This window comes from Homarus americanus, unplaced genomic scaffold (assembly GCF_018991925.1).
Source record: "Homarus americanus isolate GMGI-L3 unplaced genomic scaffold, GMGI_Hamer_2.0 scaffold31037, whole genome shotgun sequence".
Lineage (NCBI taxonomy): Eukaryota > Metazoa > Arthropoda > Malacostraca > Decapoda > Nephropidae > Homarus > Homarus americanus.
In genome coordinates, this window is record NW_024722227.1 from 10770179 (window position 1) to 10787198 (window position 17020).

Consider the following 17020-nt stretch of genomic DNA (forward strand, 5'->3'; position numbering starts at 1 on the left):
CCCTCTATTTTGTTAATACTGGCAATTATGTTCCTGTTCTGTTATTACAGGGCAGTATCATCCAAATTCAACATTGTTCATAACATACTAACCCGTACAACACTAAAGTCTAGGTCCCCTGTAGTAGAGAATACCCCTACAGTAATATCCTCAGCTTAGTGTCTACATACCGGTATCTGTTTATAACATGGTTAGGGTTGTCTAGGATGTACTGTACTCTGTGAGTTAGTTAGGCCTCACGGAGCTCGGCTGGTAGGTGACCGAGCGATGTAATAGGCCCCTGTCTCATCAACAGAACGTATTATATAAATGGGTCAATACATCTGATATTATATTCAGATTCACCACCCTGTAACTTTCCACTGTCTATGAGTAAGACATGATATGGACACGTGTGAGGCAACTCACCCAAGAGGGCGAGACCCATAGCTCAGCATTTCTGTAAGCGCACTGCGATGCCCTTAAGCTTCAGTAGCTCACCTCAACTCATATCGTAAGGACGTGACCTAACGTTTATTATACATAAACGCCGTCCCCTTCTCATTCACTCCTAGACAGTGAGACTTACGGTTGATATACACTCAGGAATTATATATACAACCTTTTATAATAAAACAAAGGAACTACCGTTTGGGTTTCGTTACTTAAAACCCAAATATAAATATATGTGAACGGACTGGTTAATTGGACAAGCAGCCGATTCATGGTTACAGAGGATTAAGATGCGGAACAAGATCACCAATATCAACATTGGTGGTGAAGAAGCTAGTGCTGACCGTGCTGTGGCTAGGGAATTTCCTCCGTTTTTACGTGAGATTATGGAGGAAGGACAGTACACCAACGACCAGGTGTTTAACATGGACGAATCTGATCTTTTGTGGAAAAAGCTACCTTCCAAGACCTTCGTTGTGAAGAATGCCAGCAAGATTCGGGGCCGGAAGTTGCAGAAGGAGCGCATCACCGTCCTGTTTACCACCAATGCCTCCGGTACCTGTAAGCTCAAGTTATCGGTGATCCACACAGCCCGCAAGCTGCACGCCTACAAGAGCATGGACATGACCAAGCTAAATGTCCACTGGCTGACCGCACGTAAGGCTTGGATGTTCTCTACACTGTCCCTCTCCTGGTTTGATGACTGTTTCGTTCCCGATGTAAAGAAATTCTGTGAGCAACAGAATGTGCCATTCAAGATTTTGTTGCTGCTGGACAACGCACCAGGACACTCGCCCCTACTGTTAGATCGTCACCAACAACGTAAAAGTGGTCTTCCTTCCTCCCAACACTACGTCTATATTACAGCCCATGGGCCAAGAGTTAATCTGTAATGTAAAAGCTGCATTCTCAACAAAAAAATTCAAGCTCCTGAACGACTACACCAACACCAGGGAAGAGTTGCGTAACCTGAGTGACACCACCACCGATAGCAAGAGTGAAGACGACGAGGATCAACAGTTGGCAGAGCAAAAAATACTTTTCAAACAATTCTGGAGAATATTCAACATCAAGAAAGCATGGGATCAGCTGTCTGTAGCAACTGTTCGTCACGCATGGAGACATGTGTTGCAAGGCATTCCGGCCGTTAGGCAGAGTCAATCTGTGACTGGTGAGGTTCAGACTGTTGCAGTAGCAGTGGACCTTGCCAGAGAAGCTGCGCAGAGTGTTACAGCTGCAGGCTTCTCCGAGACCACCAATGACGACATCCTGGAGGTGAAAAGGGATCCTGATATGACTACCGACGAGATGGCAGATGATGATGACGTTAGTGAAGAGGCAGGTGGTGCGTCATCCCAAGAAGAACACCGCTTATCCCATAGTAATGTTAGGGGTGCCATCGAGTGTATCGAGAAAATCAAGCTCCTCCTTTGACGACCCTGACGCAAACAGGTATGAAATCTTCACTACCCAGCTGTTGCAGACTATGGAGCCCTACTTCAAGGTTTATCACGACAACATAAACACCAGCCGTCAGCAAAGCATAACAGAGTTCTTTGCCCGCAACCCACCACAGCCAGCCCAAGCCAGTGATAGTGACAGAGGTAGAGACAGTGAAGATGACTTTGAGGGATTTGTCAGGGAGGCCCTGACAAGTGTGGATGACAGTGATGGTGACTCACCTGAGGGCCAGTAGCCTGCCCTCTGCCTCGGAATCAGCCTCCATCCCCGTATGCCGACCCATCTCTTCTACTAACGTAAGTGTTCAACCTAACTTTTAGTTTTCCTAACCTAACCTTTATTTTTCCTAACTTAACCTTTATTTTTCCTAACCTAACCTAACCTCTTCTATATTAATTGTGTGTGTATACCATCATAAAGTTAAGATAAAATTTTTACTACAACATAGTTGTGTGTCGTCAAAATGTGGAGTTTGGGGGTCGGCCCGGTCTCTATTTCAATTAATCCCATATGTTATGTTGTTCACTTTACGCGTTTCTCACTTTCCGCGGTACCCTGTGGGTTATATTAACCGCGTAAAGTGAGGGTTGACTGTATACAGTACTGCCACATTGGGTTTATTAGGAAACAGTACTGCCACATTGGGTTTATTAGGAACACACACTAATTTTCCCTCCTGTACAATTTATTAAGAAATACTAATATATACTGAACTGTATCTTAAAAATTACTTCTGTATTTTCAGTACAAGCACACCAGATACTCAAATATTTAACCCCTATAGGGCTTAGGCGATTAAAGGTATTATCGTCCAATAAGAAACGTCCTGTGTGGGTTGAGACGAGTATGCTCGTCACTCGCTAAATCACGCTAAATTTATTCTGGAAGGTTCAAAAACCATCTAGCATCAGTAATCTCCCTGTTACTGTTAGACAGAATCCCTGATCCCTGGAACTCAGTAATAACCGGAATGGAAATTGGGCCGGAAAAAATCTGGGAAAACTCTCTCCATTCCTGGTCTGCGAATAAGTTTTCGAAAATGAAAGTCAGACACATTTTCCTGAAAAATTCATAGAAAACCTCTCCATTTTGGGTGTGGGAACAAATTTTCTTGGAGTTCCGAGAGATTGCTTCATGCTCCGGCACGTTCCCATGTGCCAAGCGCGTGGTTGGCCTAGCTGCTTGGATCGCTCAGTTCATATGCTGCTGCCATTGTAAAAGATTGTTCCCTTGTTAATTGCTATTTGTACGTACAATTTGTGTTGTGCAGTACTGTACATTACTGTACCAGGACACTACCAGCCAAGAATACAGTGTTACAAATGTAAAAAGTGATTATAGTTATGTATACTGTTCTGTACATTCAGTAAGTGGGAAACACTGAAGCACCTTAGCTTTCGTCTTTATTCAATACATCTTCAGGTCATGAGAACCACTAATCCTCCACCCCAACAATGGGTGACCTGACATTGCATCAGAAGGTCAGTAATATGGGACCACTAATCCACCACCCTACCCCCACTGCAAATGAGAGAAGAGTTTATAAACAATAGGTGACCTGACATTGCATCAGGTCAAATCAGTAACATGAGACCCACTAATCCCCAAACAACCTCCATCGCAAGTGTTAAGATGCAAAAAGTTATTACAGTTACATATTACATTCAGCAGAGTGGACAGTGTATGCCAACCTAAATGTAGGCTCAAGACGACAGCATCTGCTGGTGAGTGCAGTACAGTATATTTAGTACAGTAAGAGTATACAGTACATGGTTTTGTTTATTTACAGTATATTACACATGCACAGAGGTGTTTGCAAAAATAAATACAGCTCAGTGAGAGATGCATTGCTTAGGCTCTGGGAAAATTTCCCCAGTGCAGGATGGAAAATTCTACTGTTTTGGTGTGACACATAGCTCCATTCACGCCTCGCATGCCCATATCTTATAGATTTTTTTTTTAATATTTATTTAACCAAACTTTTAGATAAGCTCTTCATGATTACTTTGGTAAAAAATGGTATTTCTAACTTGAATAGAATTGATTTTATAAACTCCAGTACTTATCAATATTTCTTATGTTTTTTCATAAAAGAATCGAGTCCCTATTACTGTATTATATTGTTGAAATAATTTGTACAGTATACATGCAACACAGTTCAGCCGGGCAGTCACCAAGCTGTCTCAAGAGACGTGTGTGGCTGCTGCCATGAGTAAGGAATTGATTTCTTTTGAATTTTTACATTTCTGTAATGCTGCAGTTCTTAAAGGTGCCAGTTTTCTGGTTTCCTGATATTACCATAAACAGTAGCTGATTTCTGGATTTCAGAAGTCATTATAAATAACACTAGATGTGTATGCCTGTGGCAAACTAATACCCCCACATTCTAGGTAGCACAAGTGACCTTGTCCTTTGATTCTCTTAATCCCAAAATCAATAGGAGCTTTCCACAACCCAAGAGCAATGTACCAGCAAAATTTTCATGGTTAGTTCATCAAAAAAGCTAAACCTTACATCTATGAATACTGTAATATTAAACCTTCAAAATTCTGATCCGCAAAGCAACATCTTCTGAATATGTATACAGTACTCTATTTGTAGTTTCTGAAATCCCCCTTTTTCACTTTACTTGGTATAATCTAATAAAAGCTTACCTGTGCCACATAACTCATGCATGTCATGATACATGAGGTGAAGCCTCCACTGATCCCAGTGATGAATGATGCCAGTAGAATGAGAGACACATGAATCTCATACAACCGAACACTCATCACAATGTAGAGCAAACTGGCAAACATTGCACCTGATGAATGCAAAAGTCAAAATCATTTATACTATACGTATATACAGAACATCTCTAAGTACAGCCACTCCTCGACTTACGGCAGGGTTAGTTTGAACCAAATCCAGGTTGTAAGTCGAAAATACGAAGATTATACATAGAAAATCTAAAATGGGTGTCTCTTTTTCTTCTCAGCACCACAAAACTCTCACTTTTAAGCATGCCAACCATTTTAAAGGGAATTACAAACAAAAATTTTGTCAGTACACAGCGCAATCACTAATGTCGGGACTCGAAAATACGTAATTTGAAAAAATTTTGGTACGACTGGGGCGGTCGTAAGTCGAGGGGTAGCTGTAGTTCACCAGTATTCAAAGAATTTTAATATCTGCACACCATACCAATTTTATATCATTGCAACTAGACAAAATGTGGTACATTATAGTTCCTTCAGAAAAGATTAAGATATATCTTAATTGTATTTTTAAAATAATAGTAATCCAGGTGCAGATGCAGGGGGGGGGGGTTCCCTGGGGATCCAGAACTCCTTTTCATCAGAAAATTCCAATACGTACTTTTTCTTTTATGCAGTTATTGTATTCAGGCATTTTTGTATAGTGAAAAGTAATTACTATTGACCTCAGAATATCTCCTAATATCAAGTGCATATGGCTTCAAAATGGCCTAAAAATGCCAATGATATTGGTCAGATTTCAAAACAAACACTGGGTGGGCTCGCTGTGCTCAACATGTTCCCCCACCCACAACTTCTTGGACCCCCCCCTTTGATATTCCTGGATTTGCCCCTGTAATTGCTTATGATTTACTGCACAACTTTATTTTACTATGTTGTCCATAAAATTAGTATACTGTAATCAATATAACACTGCTAGTTCAAGTTAAATAAAGTAACTATACTGTAGAAGAATTAAATCCATTTCATTTCATGACTGAGATAAATAAAAAACTCACCTGTGAGAATCACTCCAATAGAACATACCCTTACAGAGCCTGCTTATTCCTGGGAGCTTTCTACATTCTATATAATTTGCTGCATAAACAGCTACTTATCCAGGTAAACAGGTCTATAAAGAAAGCTAGAAAACTCCATCTGTGCTCGGAGAATGTAGCAGAATGACAGCTACTGTGGGACAGACTCTGGAGCCAGTTTACTGAACTAAACCCTTCTGTCTTGAACTTGGGTTCCAAACTTCACACTTCATATTTTTCTACTAATAACAAAACATTCCTAGGGAGGAGGGTGGGCATGCAGGTCACTTGTTTCTTTCCCTCAGGCAAAGAATGAGATTTTGTACTTCATTTTTTTTTTATCTTATGACCTACAGTACAAGTCTTTTTTTATTATATATTTTTTTCCTCCTTGCTTTGGGGGTAATCACTTAAGTTATAAGATGACATGAATGGTTAAAAAAAAAAAAAAACAGTATTTATACTGCCCAAAAAACTACTGTACAGTAAACCCTCGATAGCTCGACACATACCCGGTATGGGGCTCTGGCCTTGCCGAGTTATCCCAAATTTCGACTTATTGAGGCACTTCCCCCTCCTACAAAAATAAAACAATAAATTTTTTTGACCCATATGTGTACAGGTAATAAATAAATGTAAAAAAGTAAGAGTTATCAGCACTGCAGGCGAAGACTGAACATCATAGTAGGTGACACTGATGCATGGTAGGTGACACAGAGGCATGTTAGGTGTTGCAGGTGGCCAGATATGCCGAGATTTTCCCAGATAATTTTACATATCACGGCATTTCCCGAGTTATACTAATACATTCCGAGACCACATCCATGCCGAGTTATATTAAATAACGAATTATCAAATGCCGAGTTATCAAAGGTTTAATGTAGTAGAATATCATATTGTGCATGGCTGAACATACAGATTTTCTTTATATTTGGCTTGGTTTTTTATTTGCTGATTTAGCTTTATAAATATTTGGAGGAAAATATGGTAAGTTAAGAAAAATTAATGCACCCAAAACGAAAGCGATAATCAGAAATATATATATACAATATGTCACATCCAAGAGGAATAAATTACCTCTACTACACCTGAATTTCAACGTAATCTAGCAAGAAGTTATGGAGAAGTAGGATTTTGAAAATTGATAAGAATATAAGGGAAAAATCAGGTATCAGGGATTAGGAAGAACTGATTCAGGGGTATAGCAACAAGGTATCTGGTGTCCTTAATTGCTGACAGGAAATTGATATTGATTGATCAATTATTAACGAATTTTGTGCTTCAACTGGATGCTCCCCTTAATAGTGATTAATCACGGCATCTAAAGCAAGTGGTGGTGTGGAGAGAAAGCATGTACATTTATCTGTTGTGCAGAAACTTGAGTTAATAAAGAAGTTAGTCAGGTGTGTCCGTGGCTCACTTGTCTGTGATGAATACGGTGTGAAGAAACAAGCTGTGTCAAACATATGTAAGGCGAAGGATAAACTTACTGCATTTGCAATGAAGTATGATGTTGATGGTGCCAGTGCAGGTAGTGCAAGGAAGCATATGAAAGTGCCAAAGGATAAAAAGCTGGAAGAAGCATGGTACAAGTGGTTTGTTCTGCAGTGTGCATGTGGGGTTAAAGTTCGTGGCGTGGAGATAGCTGAAGCTGCTAATAAGCAGGCTAAGCATTTGGGAATTCTATTCAAAGCTAGTGATGGTTGGCTGTGGAGGTTACGGAATTGCCATGGCATATGTAACAGGAAGTTGCACAGTGAGGCTAGGAGTGCTCAAACTGAAGAAGTTGAGCAGTTTAGGCTGAAGTTAAACCAACTCATCAAGGACAAGGAGCTGAACTGGGCACAAGTTTATAATGTTGATAAGACAGGGTTATTTTGGTGGTCACTCCCCAGCAACACCCATGCCTTTAAATCATGAAGCATCCACACCAAGCCACATAGTGAGTACGGAGCACATTTCTGCATTTTGCTGTGCTAATGCTAATGGTATGTGGAGATTTTCGGGGTACTTGGTTCTAACTACAGGAGCGAACATAAACACCTGTAGAGTTTTGTAGGTTCTTATTAACGGAAATATACAGGCGTGCGCTTACAAGCGCAGGTAGTCCTTACACTCCTATATGGGTCAACTGACCTCTCTCTGACCTCTCAGGCGACATGTGGTAAGTGGTACATTAGCAGCTTCCAGATGTCGCCAGGCACATTTATCTAAGCATGTGGTGACATGAAACAGGGGCATTGCCACACGCTACTGACTAGAGAAGTAATGTATATATATAGAGTACATACAGTATGCACCGCTTAAAGTTAGCTGTCATTGGCAAATCTGTGCGCCCATGTGTGTTAAAGGATTGTATGCGCCAGTTGCCAGTTATCTACTACCATTCCAAGAATGCATGGTTTAATGGTGAGATCTTCAATGACTATTTTTTTTAGCACTTCATCCCTCATGCATGCAAGTAGCAAGAAGAGGTGATGAAGCTGGATCCTGAAGACGTCAAAGCAATTCTGCTGATTGATAATGCGCTAGCTCACCCTAGTGCTGAGAAACTGGTCAACAGTGATGGTAAAATTCGTGCCCCGTTTCTGTTGCCCAACAGTACATGTGTCATGCAAGAGGCTGTACCAGAGGAGGTACCTGGATGAAGTGCTGGTAGTGCTGGAGGACGAAGATGTTGTGAATGACACAAGAGGGCGATGTACATTAGTCAACATCAAGAAATACAATTTGAAATCAACTATATTCAACTTTGCTACTTCGTGGAAGGACTTCAAGATATTGTTACGAACCACGCCACCAATTGTCATGATCTACCTACCCAGCACTACGAACCACGCCATCTATTGTCCTGATCTACCTACCCAGCACCACGAGCAACGCCATCTAGGGACGAGACACGAGTATGACTCGTCTTAGTTACCACTCCGGGGTTTCCCTTCTCCATATCCTGGTTGTTGCGTCACCTCCTACAAGTCTTCTTCGTCAGCTCCAGTTCGAGGAGAGTTCAGTTCACTCTGGGAAGTGACCACAGGATCACCTATCCTGGAAACCTACGGCAGTGACTACCTACCGTCTTCTACAATACTCAGCCTTACTCGTCAGCCATCTCAGCTCCGCACTTAAGTATTTGTAATCTTATATTGCCTACCCCACCTCCACTTGCTTCAAATTATTTTATGTTGTATAAATATGTATATACTGTTAATGTTTAGGTTAAGTATGGTTAAGGGTAAATTATAGAAAGCTGAATATTTTGTTAAGGAATTTATGGTACTTTATTATACACAACAAAAGCTCGCATCCTTTGTCTACCCTTTTATAGTCCGATTGTCTTTGTTTTTTTATTGTTGTTGCCTGTTGGGATCTGGGTAGACTTTTAACTATATTCTAAATCCCCAACTCGTAACAATATCTACCTTAGATGACAGCTGGAAGAAACATCTGCTTGACACTGAGCCTGAACTCAACTTTGAGGGATTTGAGGTAACGGATTTTCATCGTGTGTTACACCGTGGTGGAGAAAATAACATAACTATGGAGGATGTGGAGACGTGGTTGGAGGAGAATGAGGGTGATCCAGATTACCAGATGCTTTCGCCTGAGGAGATTGCCGATGCTAACCACGCTGTTAACAAAGAGGACGACGACACGGAGAGCAGTGACGGAGAGGAGTCGCCTGTGAAACTGCCTATTGTTAAGTTGTCTGCTGTACAAGAGTTGCTCGACACTATCTTAACTTACATTGATGGCACATTCAATCCTTAAATGCACCTCTGTTAGGAACACCTTCGGACTCTTAGAGAACTTATTATCAAGGAGCAGTACAACGCAGGGAAGCAAATTAAGCTGGACTCATCCTTCAAACCTGTTACTTGCGCCCCTCCTGCCTCCCAGCCAAGGCAAACTGAGGGGCATCCCTGCTCCTCTGACTCAGAATAATAGTTGCTCTGAGTCCCCACTATATGATCATGGCAACATAAACTCATCTATCCACTGCAAAGTAAGTGAAACTACAGTACTGTATTTTTAGTGTTTTTTTTATATCGTTTTTATACATTCTGTACATTCGCTGGAAAATCCGGACAATTAGCTTTTTCGGACAGGTGTCCCCCCTTTTAGTCCGAATCTTCGAGGGTTCACTGTACTGTATATATATTTCATATTTTTTTATAAATTTATGAGTGTTTTTGTATAAAAATTCATCTGAATTCCCCTTAATACTGTTATGCCAAGGCATAGGTGGTTTGATTATTTTCTATTCCAAGCAGCAGTTATTTTGGCAAGTTTGGGGAGATTTTCTTGTATACAGTATATTGATGTATTACATCTATAAAAATTTTCCAGAATGTTTTGCATCATTTTTGTAACCCTAGCTCGGAGAAGATCATTCTAGAACTTTCCAGGCGTATCTCGTTCCGACCTGCAATGCCTAGATGGAGCTAGGATTCTTTAGACGTGTGGGGAGAGGTATTTAAACACCAGCGAGGTGTCCGGTGGGCAGTTGTTTGTGTGGGTTTTTTTTTTTATTACGGGGAATAGCCCACCCGGGCACAGGTCATCGACCCACAACAGGGCCTAGGGGGGCAAAAAAATAGGAGTAAAAAGAAATTAAAAAGAGAAGAGAAAAAGACCATATTAATCTACACCACGAAGATGCTGGAAAACCAGCTTCTTGAAGTGAGATAGATCGTAAGAGTTTGGAAACACAGAAGAAGGCAGAGCATTCCACAGATTAGCTGTGTGAGTTAAGAAAGATGTACTATAACGGGTTATTCTAGTGTGACCGACATCCACAGAGAAACTGTGGGCACCGCGGGCAAGACTAGTGTTACGAGCCCACGTCCTTGCTGGCGGTACACAGGATGCCAAATCCACCGAACAGTGCCCGTTAAAGTACCTGTAAAAGAGAGAGAGTGAAGCAACATTGTGGTGAAGAGAAAGAGAAGAAAGATTATCAACTAAAGGAGGAGAGTCAATAAGACGAAATGCCTTTGATTCCACACTATCTAATAGTTGGACAGAAGAAGAGCCACCCCAGATATGAGAGCAGTACTCCAAGGTAGGACGAATGAATCCCTTTTAAATTTGAAGCAACTGCTCAGGAGTGAAGTAGCTACGGCATCTGTACAGCATTCCCAGCTTTCGGGAGGAAACTTTAGCAATGTTGTGGGTGTGTGGCTTCCATGACATATTAGAGGAAATGGTTAAGTACAAGCCTAGTGACAGCTAAAGATAATTGTTGTTCAAAGTATTGTGGAAATCTTGTGAGCTATACAAAGTGAAAAGGAATTGCACATTGGTAGTGTGCTGACTATATATATTCAAAGTGAGAAGTCCAGTTTTTGTGAAGATTTAATAATTCTCAAAGAAGGCTACAGTTCACAAGAGTGTTTCTGTGACCTGGTGGAAATTTACCTGCCAGTTGTTTTGTCTGCACACTAATACCGATCATCGGGAAATTACCGGAGACTGGCGGGACAGCTAGTAGTACAGTCATCCCTTTGTTATAGCGCACTTGATTATCGCGATTTTCGTTATCACGCTTCCATCAAAATCTGCACACCTGCCGTTATAGCACATTTTTCAGGCCGAGAATTTGGTTATCACGCATTTGCCTCCAGGTGTAATGTTACCCCCTTACTTCACCTACATCTATTGAGGATAAAATCTTTCACCTACAAATTGACAATAACACATTTTCTGTAATCAGACATATCTAGTTGCCTCAACAGTTGCAACTGGGGTTGCAATTGGGGTTGCAATTTCAAATTCTGTCATTACTAAGGAATAACGAAGTCTCGGGTGCACTCAAAGATTGAGAGAAAACGGAGGACTCAGGCTTCCGGAAGCGATGAGAAAACGGACTCCTATGATGGGGGACTCAAATAAAGAAAGCATAGCGACATGTTTTGTGGACTACAGTATTGAGCGTACCCTTTTCATCACTTTGTAATAAACCTAGCCATGCCTGTGTGTGTTTCTGATATTTACCATAACATTATCTATACAGTGCTCCCTCGGTTAACGAACGCCTCGGTTAACGAAATTTCGGTTAACGAATTACCTTCCATAAGAATCCTCAATTCGGTTAACGAACAAAAATTCGATTAACGAAATCCTTATGAAAATCACATTTTGTTGTGAGCATCAGCTGGTCAGCTGATGGCCCAGTCTGCCAATTCAGTCCTCTGTTCTAAGTTTAAATTCGTTTCCAATGGATTAAATATCAATAAATTTCAGCTTTTTAATATTTTTTAATGTTTTATATTAAAATATTTAGTAATTTTAACATTTATTTAACATATTGATAATATATGCAGTACAGGGAACTAGTTTGTTGTGAGCCCATTAGATGCGTGAGTCGGCTACAAGGCGTCAGTTGGGCTTTTAAAACAGTGGAGAGAGCATCTATTTTGTTGGTGTCTTGAATATTTTTTTTCATTTCCCATTGAAATTATTGGTCATTCTGAACTTTAGTTAACATATTGATAATATATAGCACAGTACAGTGGGGTATGCTATAACGAACGGATCCTACTACGAATATTCCTATAACGAACGGTTTTACCTATAAAATTGAGAATGCTATAACGAACGCAACTCCTACAACGAACGCGGATGAATACGGGACTATTTCCCCTGGCGCATGAATATTGTTGTACCGCGACCCACAACAAGAGCGTCAGGCGCCATCTTTGTCTCATTGTGTAGCCAGTGCACCACTGTTATTGTTGAAATTTCGTCTTTTGATGTGGAAATTCGCGTTATTTGTATAACTATTTTGTTATACAAGTATACAATTGTAACAATGAGTCGTCCAAAGCGAGTGAGAAAGCTAATAACCCTTGAAACTAAGAAAGAAATTATAAAGAAACGTGAGAATGGAAGAAGCATTGCGAAACTTAGTGATGAATATGGGATGGCTAAATCGACTATATGTACGATTTTGAAGAATAAAGGGGAGTTAAAAACTGTGCAAGTGGCTAAGGGAATCTTTAGACTTAGCAAAGCAAAGTGTAATGTGATTGAAGAGATGGAAAATTTACTCTTAGTGTGGATAAAGGAGAAAGAAATGGCAGGTGGTAACATTAGTGAAGCTATAATTTGTGAGAAGGCCAGACAATTGTTTGAGGACCTTAAAGCCAAGACTCCCAGTGGAAGTGATAGTGATGTGCCAGTGTTTAGGGGTACCTGCATGCTGAATAACACTAAGGTAAGATAAAGTACCGTATTTTTTACATTTTCCACAGAATTTTTTCAGTGTTAGGTGGTTGTATTTGGGGGCCTGGAACGGATTAATCCTATAACGAACGAATGCTATAACGAACGAGGTTCTGGAACCAATTACGTTCGTTATAGCATACCCCACTGTACAGTGTTGTTTTAAAGAAAATAATCTTGAATTACACCTAGTGACTTAAAATTTTATTGGTGAAATGACGGCATGAAGCATGGGTCCCCTGAAAGGTGATTTTTCTCCATACCACTTCCTTCTTTTCTCCCTTCTCCACCCCCACTTCTAATTCCCATCATCATCATCAGCCAGGAGCCCTCTACATACACACCTCAAAGTAAGTGTACTTTACTGCATTTTTTTTTACTTTGTAGCCTATGTACTTTTGAGCTGGAACCACTTACCCAATATCCCTTTGAAACAATGGATTCGGTTAACGAACGACCTTCTGGAACGAATTGTGTTCGTTAACCGAGGGACCACTGTATCTTTAGTGGGTCTAAATGGTCGTAAAATGGGAAAGTTGGGGTTGGGTCTTGGGTGCCTAGAACCAATTAAAATAAATCCCATAGGTTCTGTACTTTCGTTATCGCATTTTTCATTATCACGCACTCAGCGCGGTCCCAATTAGGCGTGATAACCAATAGATGACTGTAATTCGACAACACTTGTGATATATCTACTGCTTCTGTATACCTCTATACAACCTGACCGCTGGTAACCAGCAGTGGAAGCTGGTAAGCGGCAAAAGGGGTTCGTAACAATAAATTTTTTCTTATGGGAAAATTAGTTTTGCATATAGCAATTTCACACAGGGTTTTCAGGAATGGAACCCTTGTGATAAACAGAGCGTAACTATGTAAATAAATGGTAAATAAGTGTAAAGTATGGGAGTTAATGTATTACTGTATACATTTATTTAAGACTCTAATGACAACTGTGGTAAAAACCCTTCTGCATGATTCCATAAGTATTCTTTTCTAGGACAAAGTAAGCATACAGTAAGTATACAGATAAATGATCTACTTCATGCATAAAAAGGGTGGCAGAGCCAACTACAGGTATAAATTATCACTTCCCGTAAATTGAGAGGCAATCATTAAGTTAATCATCAAATTAAACATTGACATTTGCACAGTGAACAAATAAACAAAATACAATTCACTGTGTGGCGGAAGGTTACAAAGCCAAAGTATGAAGAAACACAGCAAATAAATCAATAAGCCTGCAAATTCCATGAAGTGGATAACACAAGTTGATAGTAGGCTAACAAGCATGGACCTGTGAGAAGTAAAATTCAGAGTCCAGGCTTATGACTAAGGGGTTAAAGTCATGTAAATGCACTCCTGGTGTACCTACTGATATCTTAAACTTTCCAGAGTACAGTACAGTACACTCAGGCTGGGCTTGAAGCTTATTTTAAACACCCCAGTTCACTTGAACAAGTACCAGTACATGTTTATGCAACAATTTACAAATATCCCTAAGGACAAAGCTGAATGAGCTGTAGGTTATGACAAAAACAGTGACGATAATGTTTCACAATACTGTATTAAAAAACAGTTTTAGACTCACCTACTGGAGGTAAAAGCATAGGAATTTTGCGTCCATATGTATCACTCCAGGATCCTAGGAATTGAGCTGTGACAATGGATGGAACTGCTAGCATGATGGTAGACCCTTGTACCCAATGTGAGGAATCCGTCTGGACAGTGTCTAGAGCCACATGGTTTACTGGGTCATGTAAATTATCACATATCCTTTTGCTGTAGTCCTTTAGACAAACCTGTAATATTTAACCGATTTAAATATTCTTAAAATCACACACACACACACACACACACACGTGTAAAATGCCAACCAAAATCATGTCAAGGGGCAAAATCTTAGTACTGTATAGGTAATATACTAGTTGATCTTTATACAGTACACTATACCATGGAACCACCAGTGTTATTTTTTATTTTATTTTATTTTATTTTTTTTATTTTTTTATTTTATTTTATTTTTTTATTATTTTTTTTTAGTATGGAAACACAGAAGAAGGCAGAGCATTCCACAGTTTGGCTGTGTGAGGAAAGAAAGATGCACTATAATGGGTTATTCTAGTGTGACCGACATCCACAGAGAAACAGTGGGCACCGCAGGCAAGACAAGTGTTACGAGCCCATGGCCTTGCCGGCGGTGCACAGGATGCCAAATCCACCGAACATTGCCCGTTAAAGTACCTGTAAAAGAGAGAGAGTGAAACAACATTGTGGCGAAGAGAAAGGGAAGAGAGATTATCAACTAAAGGAGGAGAGTCAATAAGAGGAAATGCCTTTGATTCCACACTATCTAACAGTTGGACAGAAGAAGAGCCACCCCAGATATGAGAGCAGTACTCCAAGTTAGGACGAATGAATCCCTTATAAACTTGAAGCAACTGCTCAGGAGTGAAGTAGCTACGGCATCTGGACAGCATTCCCGCTTTTGGGAGGCAGCTTTAGCAATGTTGAGGATGTGTAGCTTCCATGACATATTAAAGGAAATAGTGAGACCTAGCATATCTATTTTAGAATTTGGCAGAATGATAGCGTCCTGAAATGTGATTGGTGGGAGATCATCTAATTTGGAAAACATAATTGGTAAATACTGAGTTTTATTAATATTGAATTTAACCAAGTTTCTGCCTCCCCATTCGGAGATGCTGCACAGATCTGCATTGATAGATGAAATGATATCAGCTCTAGAAACAGATCTAGTTTGAGAGTTAGGGGGAAGGGAAAAATGTGAAGAGTAGAATCATCAGCATAAGAATGGATACAATTTGTCGTAGCGTGAAGTAAATCATTGATAAAAAGAAGGAAGAGAGTAGGTGAAAGAACAGAACCCTGTGGGACACCACTATTGGTAGAGAAAGAGCGAGAGGTCGATCCCTCGACAACAACTGCCATGGATCGGTTCATAAGGAAGCTAGAAATTAGAGAACAAAGTAAAATCACTTACCTTTATCCGACTGAAAGCCTTTTCTACCACACATTTACATCACAGCCCCACTTGATGCTTTTCCTTACTTGGTAAAATTTTGCATGGTGTGACATGGATAACTTGTAAATTTAGACAAAAAAATTAGAAAATGAGATCAAACTGGGAGTTGCCTGTATGACCATAATTTTAATTGAGAGGATGTGGTTTCATAAGAGTTTCCAGCCACAGAAAAATAAGTTTGAAAAAAGCAAAGCAAGAGTAATATGAAAACTGCTCTTGGGGGTTATTGAAGTGAAAGTTGATCATGAAGAGCTTTAAGAGGCTATTAACTGCAAACATCCAAAGCACTATCAAACTACTACTGGTGCCAGTATTCAGATACCTCACCAAGAGATATTAGAATGGTCACAGTTACCTAGTTTATACTATAGAAGGGCAAGATATGATTTATTAGAAGTTATAATTGCTTTAAAAGGTATCATCCAGTTAAATGTATAAATTTGAAGTTAGCAGGTGGCTGTCACACAAGAGTTCACAGGCTCAAGTTATAGATGCTAACAGTCAGTGGTGTAGTGCTAAATAAAGAAGTGAGGGAAAGCAACGAGCCCATACAGCTAGGGGTCCTGGGGGGGGCTGTATGCCCCGAGGAAAATCTTTTGAAATCTGACCAATTCAGGGATATTTTGAAGCCATATTAACTGGATATTAGGATATATTCCACAATTGAAGATGTAATATTTCCAGTGTCATTACATTAGATATACGTATAACGTCCAGTACGATCAGTAATAATAGCTAACAACTGGAATGATTAATTAAAAAGAAAGTTAACAGCTGGTGCTCATTGATGACTGTTTCACCAGATGTAGGCCATTCAATCGGCTAACACGTCTTACACTACACACAGCAGCATATGGATGGAGTAGGCAACACAACAGTAGGTTTGTATCTTAATTAGATGGTGAATGTTTAGATCAGAGATTTGTTCCCAGCCCTTTTCAACTTGTTTACAAACTGATATTTTTGTGGACAACAAATAAGGTACGTGCATAATCATACCTATAATATAGGCAAGCATTGCCTCAGTTGAAGCTAAAAGAAAAGATAGAGAATAATTCTTTCAAATGTTTCCTCTTGGGGTGGGAATT

General features: G+C 40.0%; 1 protein-coding gene across 1 annotated transcript in view; it reads right to left on the bottom strand.

Moving 5' to 3' along the window:
- Positions 1–17020, bottom strand: part of LOC121862519 (proton-coupled folate transporter-like) — a 51578-nt gene that overhangs the window by 30188 nt on the left and 4370 nt on the right. The window contains exons 3-5 of the mRNA XM_042360824.1: positions 14478–14688; positions 4548–4696; positions 4136–4181 (exon numbers count right to left, since the gene is read on the bottom strand). Of these exons, the coding sequence (XP_042216758.1) occupies positions 4136–4181; positions 4548–4696; positions 14478–14688 (406 nt within the window). The remainder of the gene's footprint in view (positions 1–4135; positions 4182–4547; positions 4697–14477; positions 14689–17020) is intronic.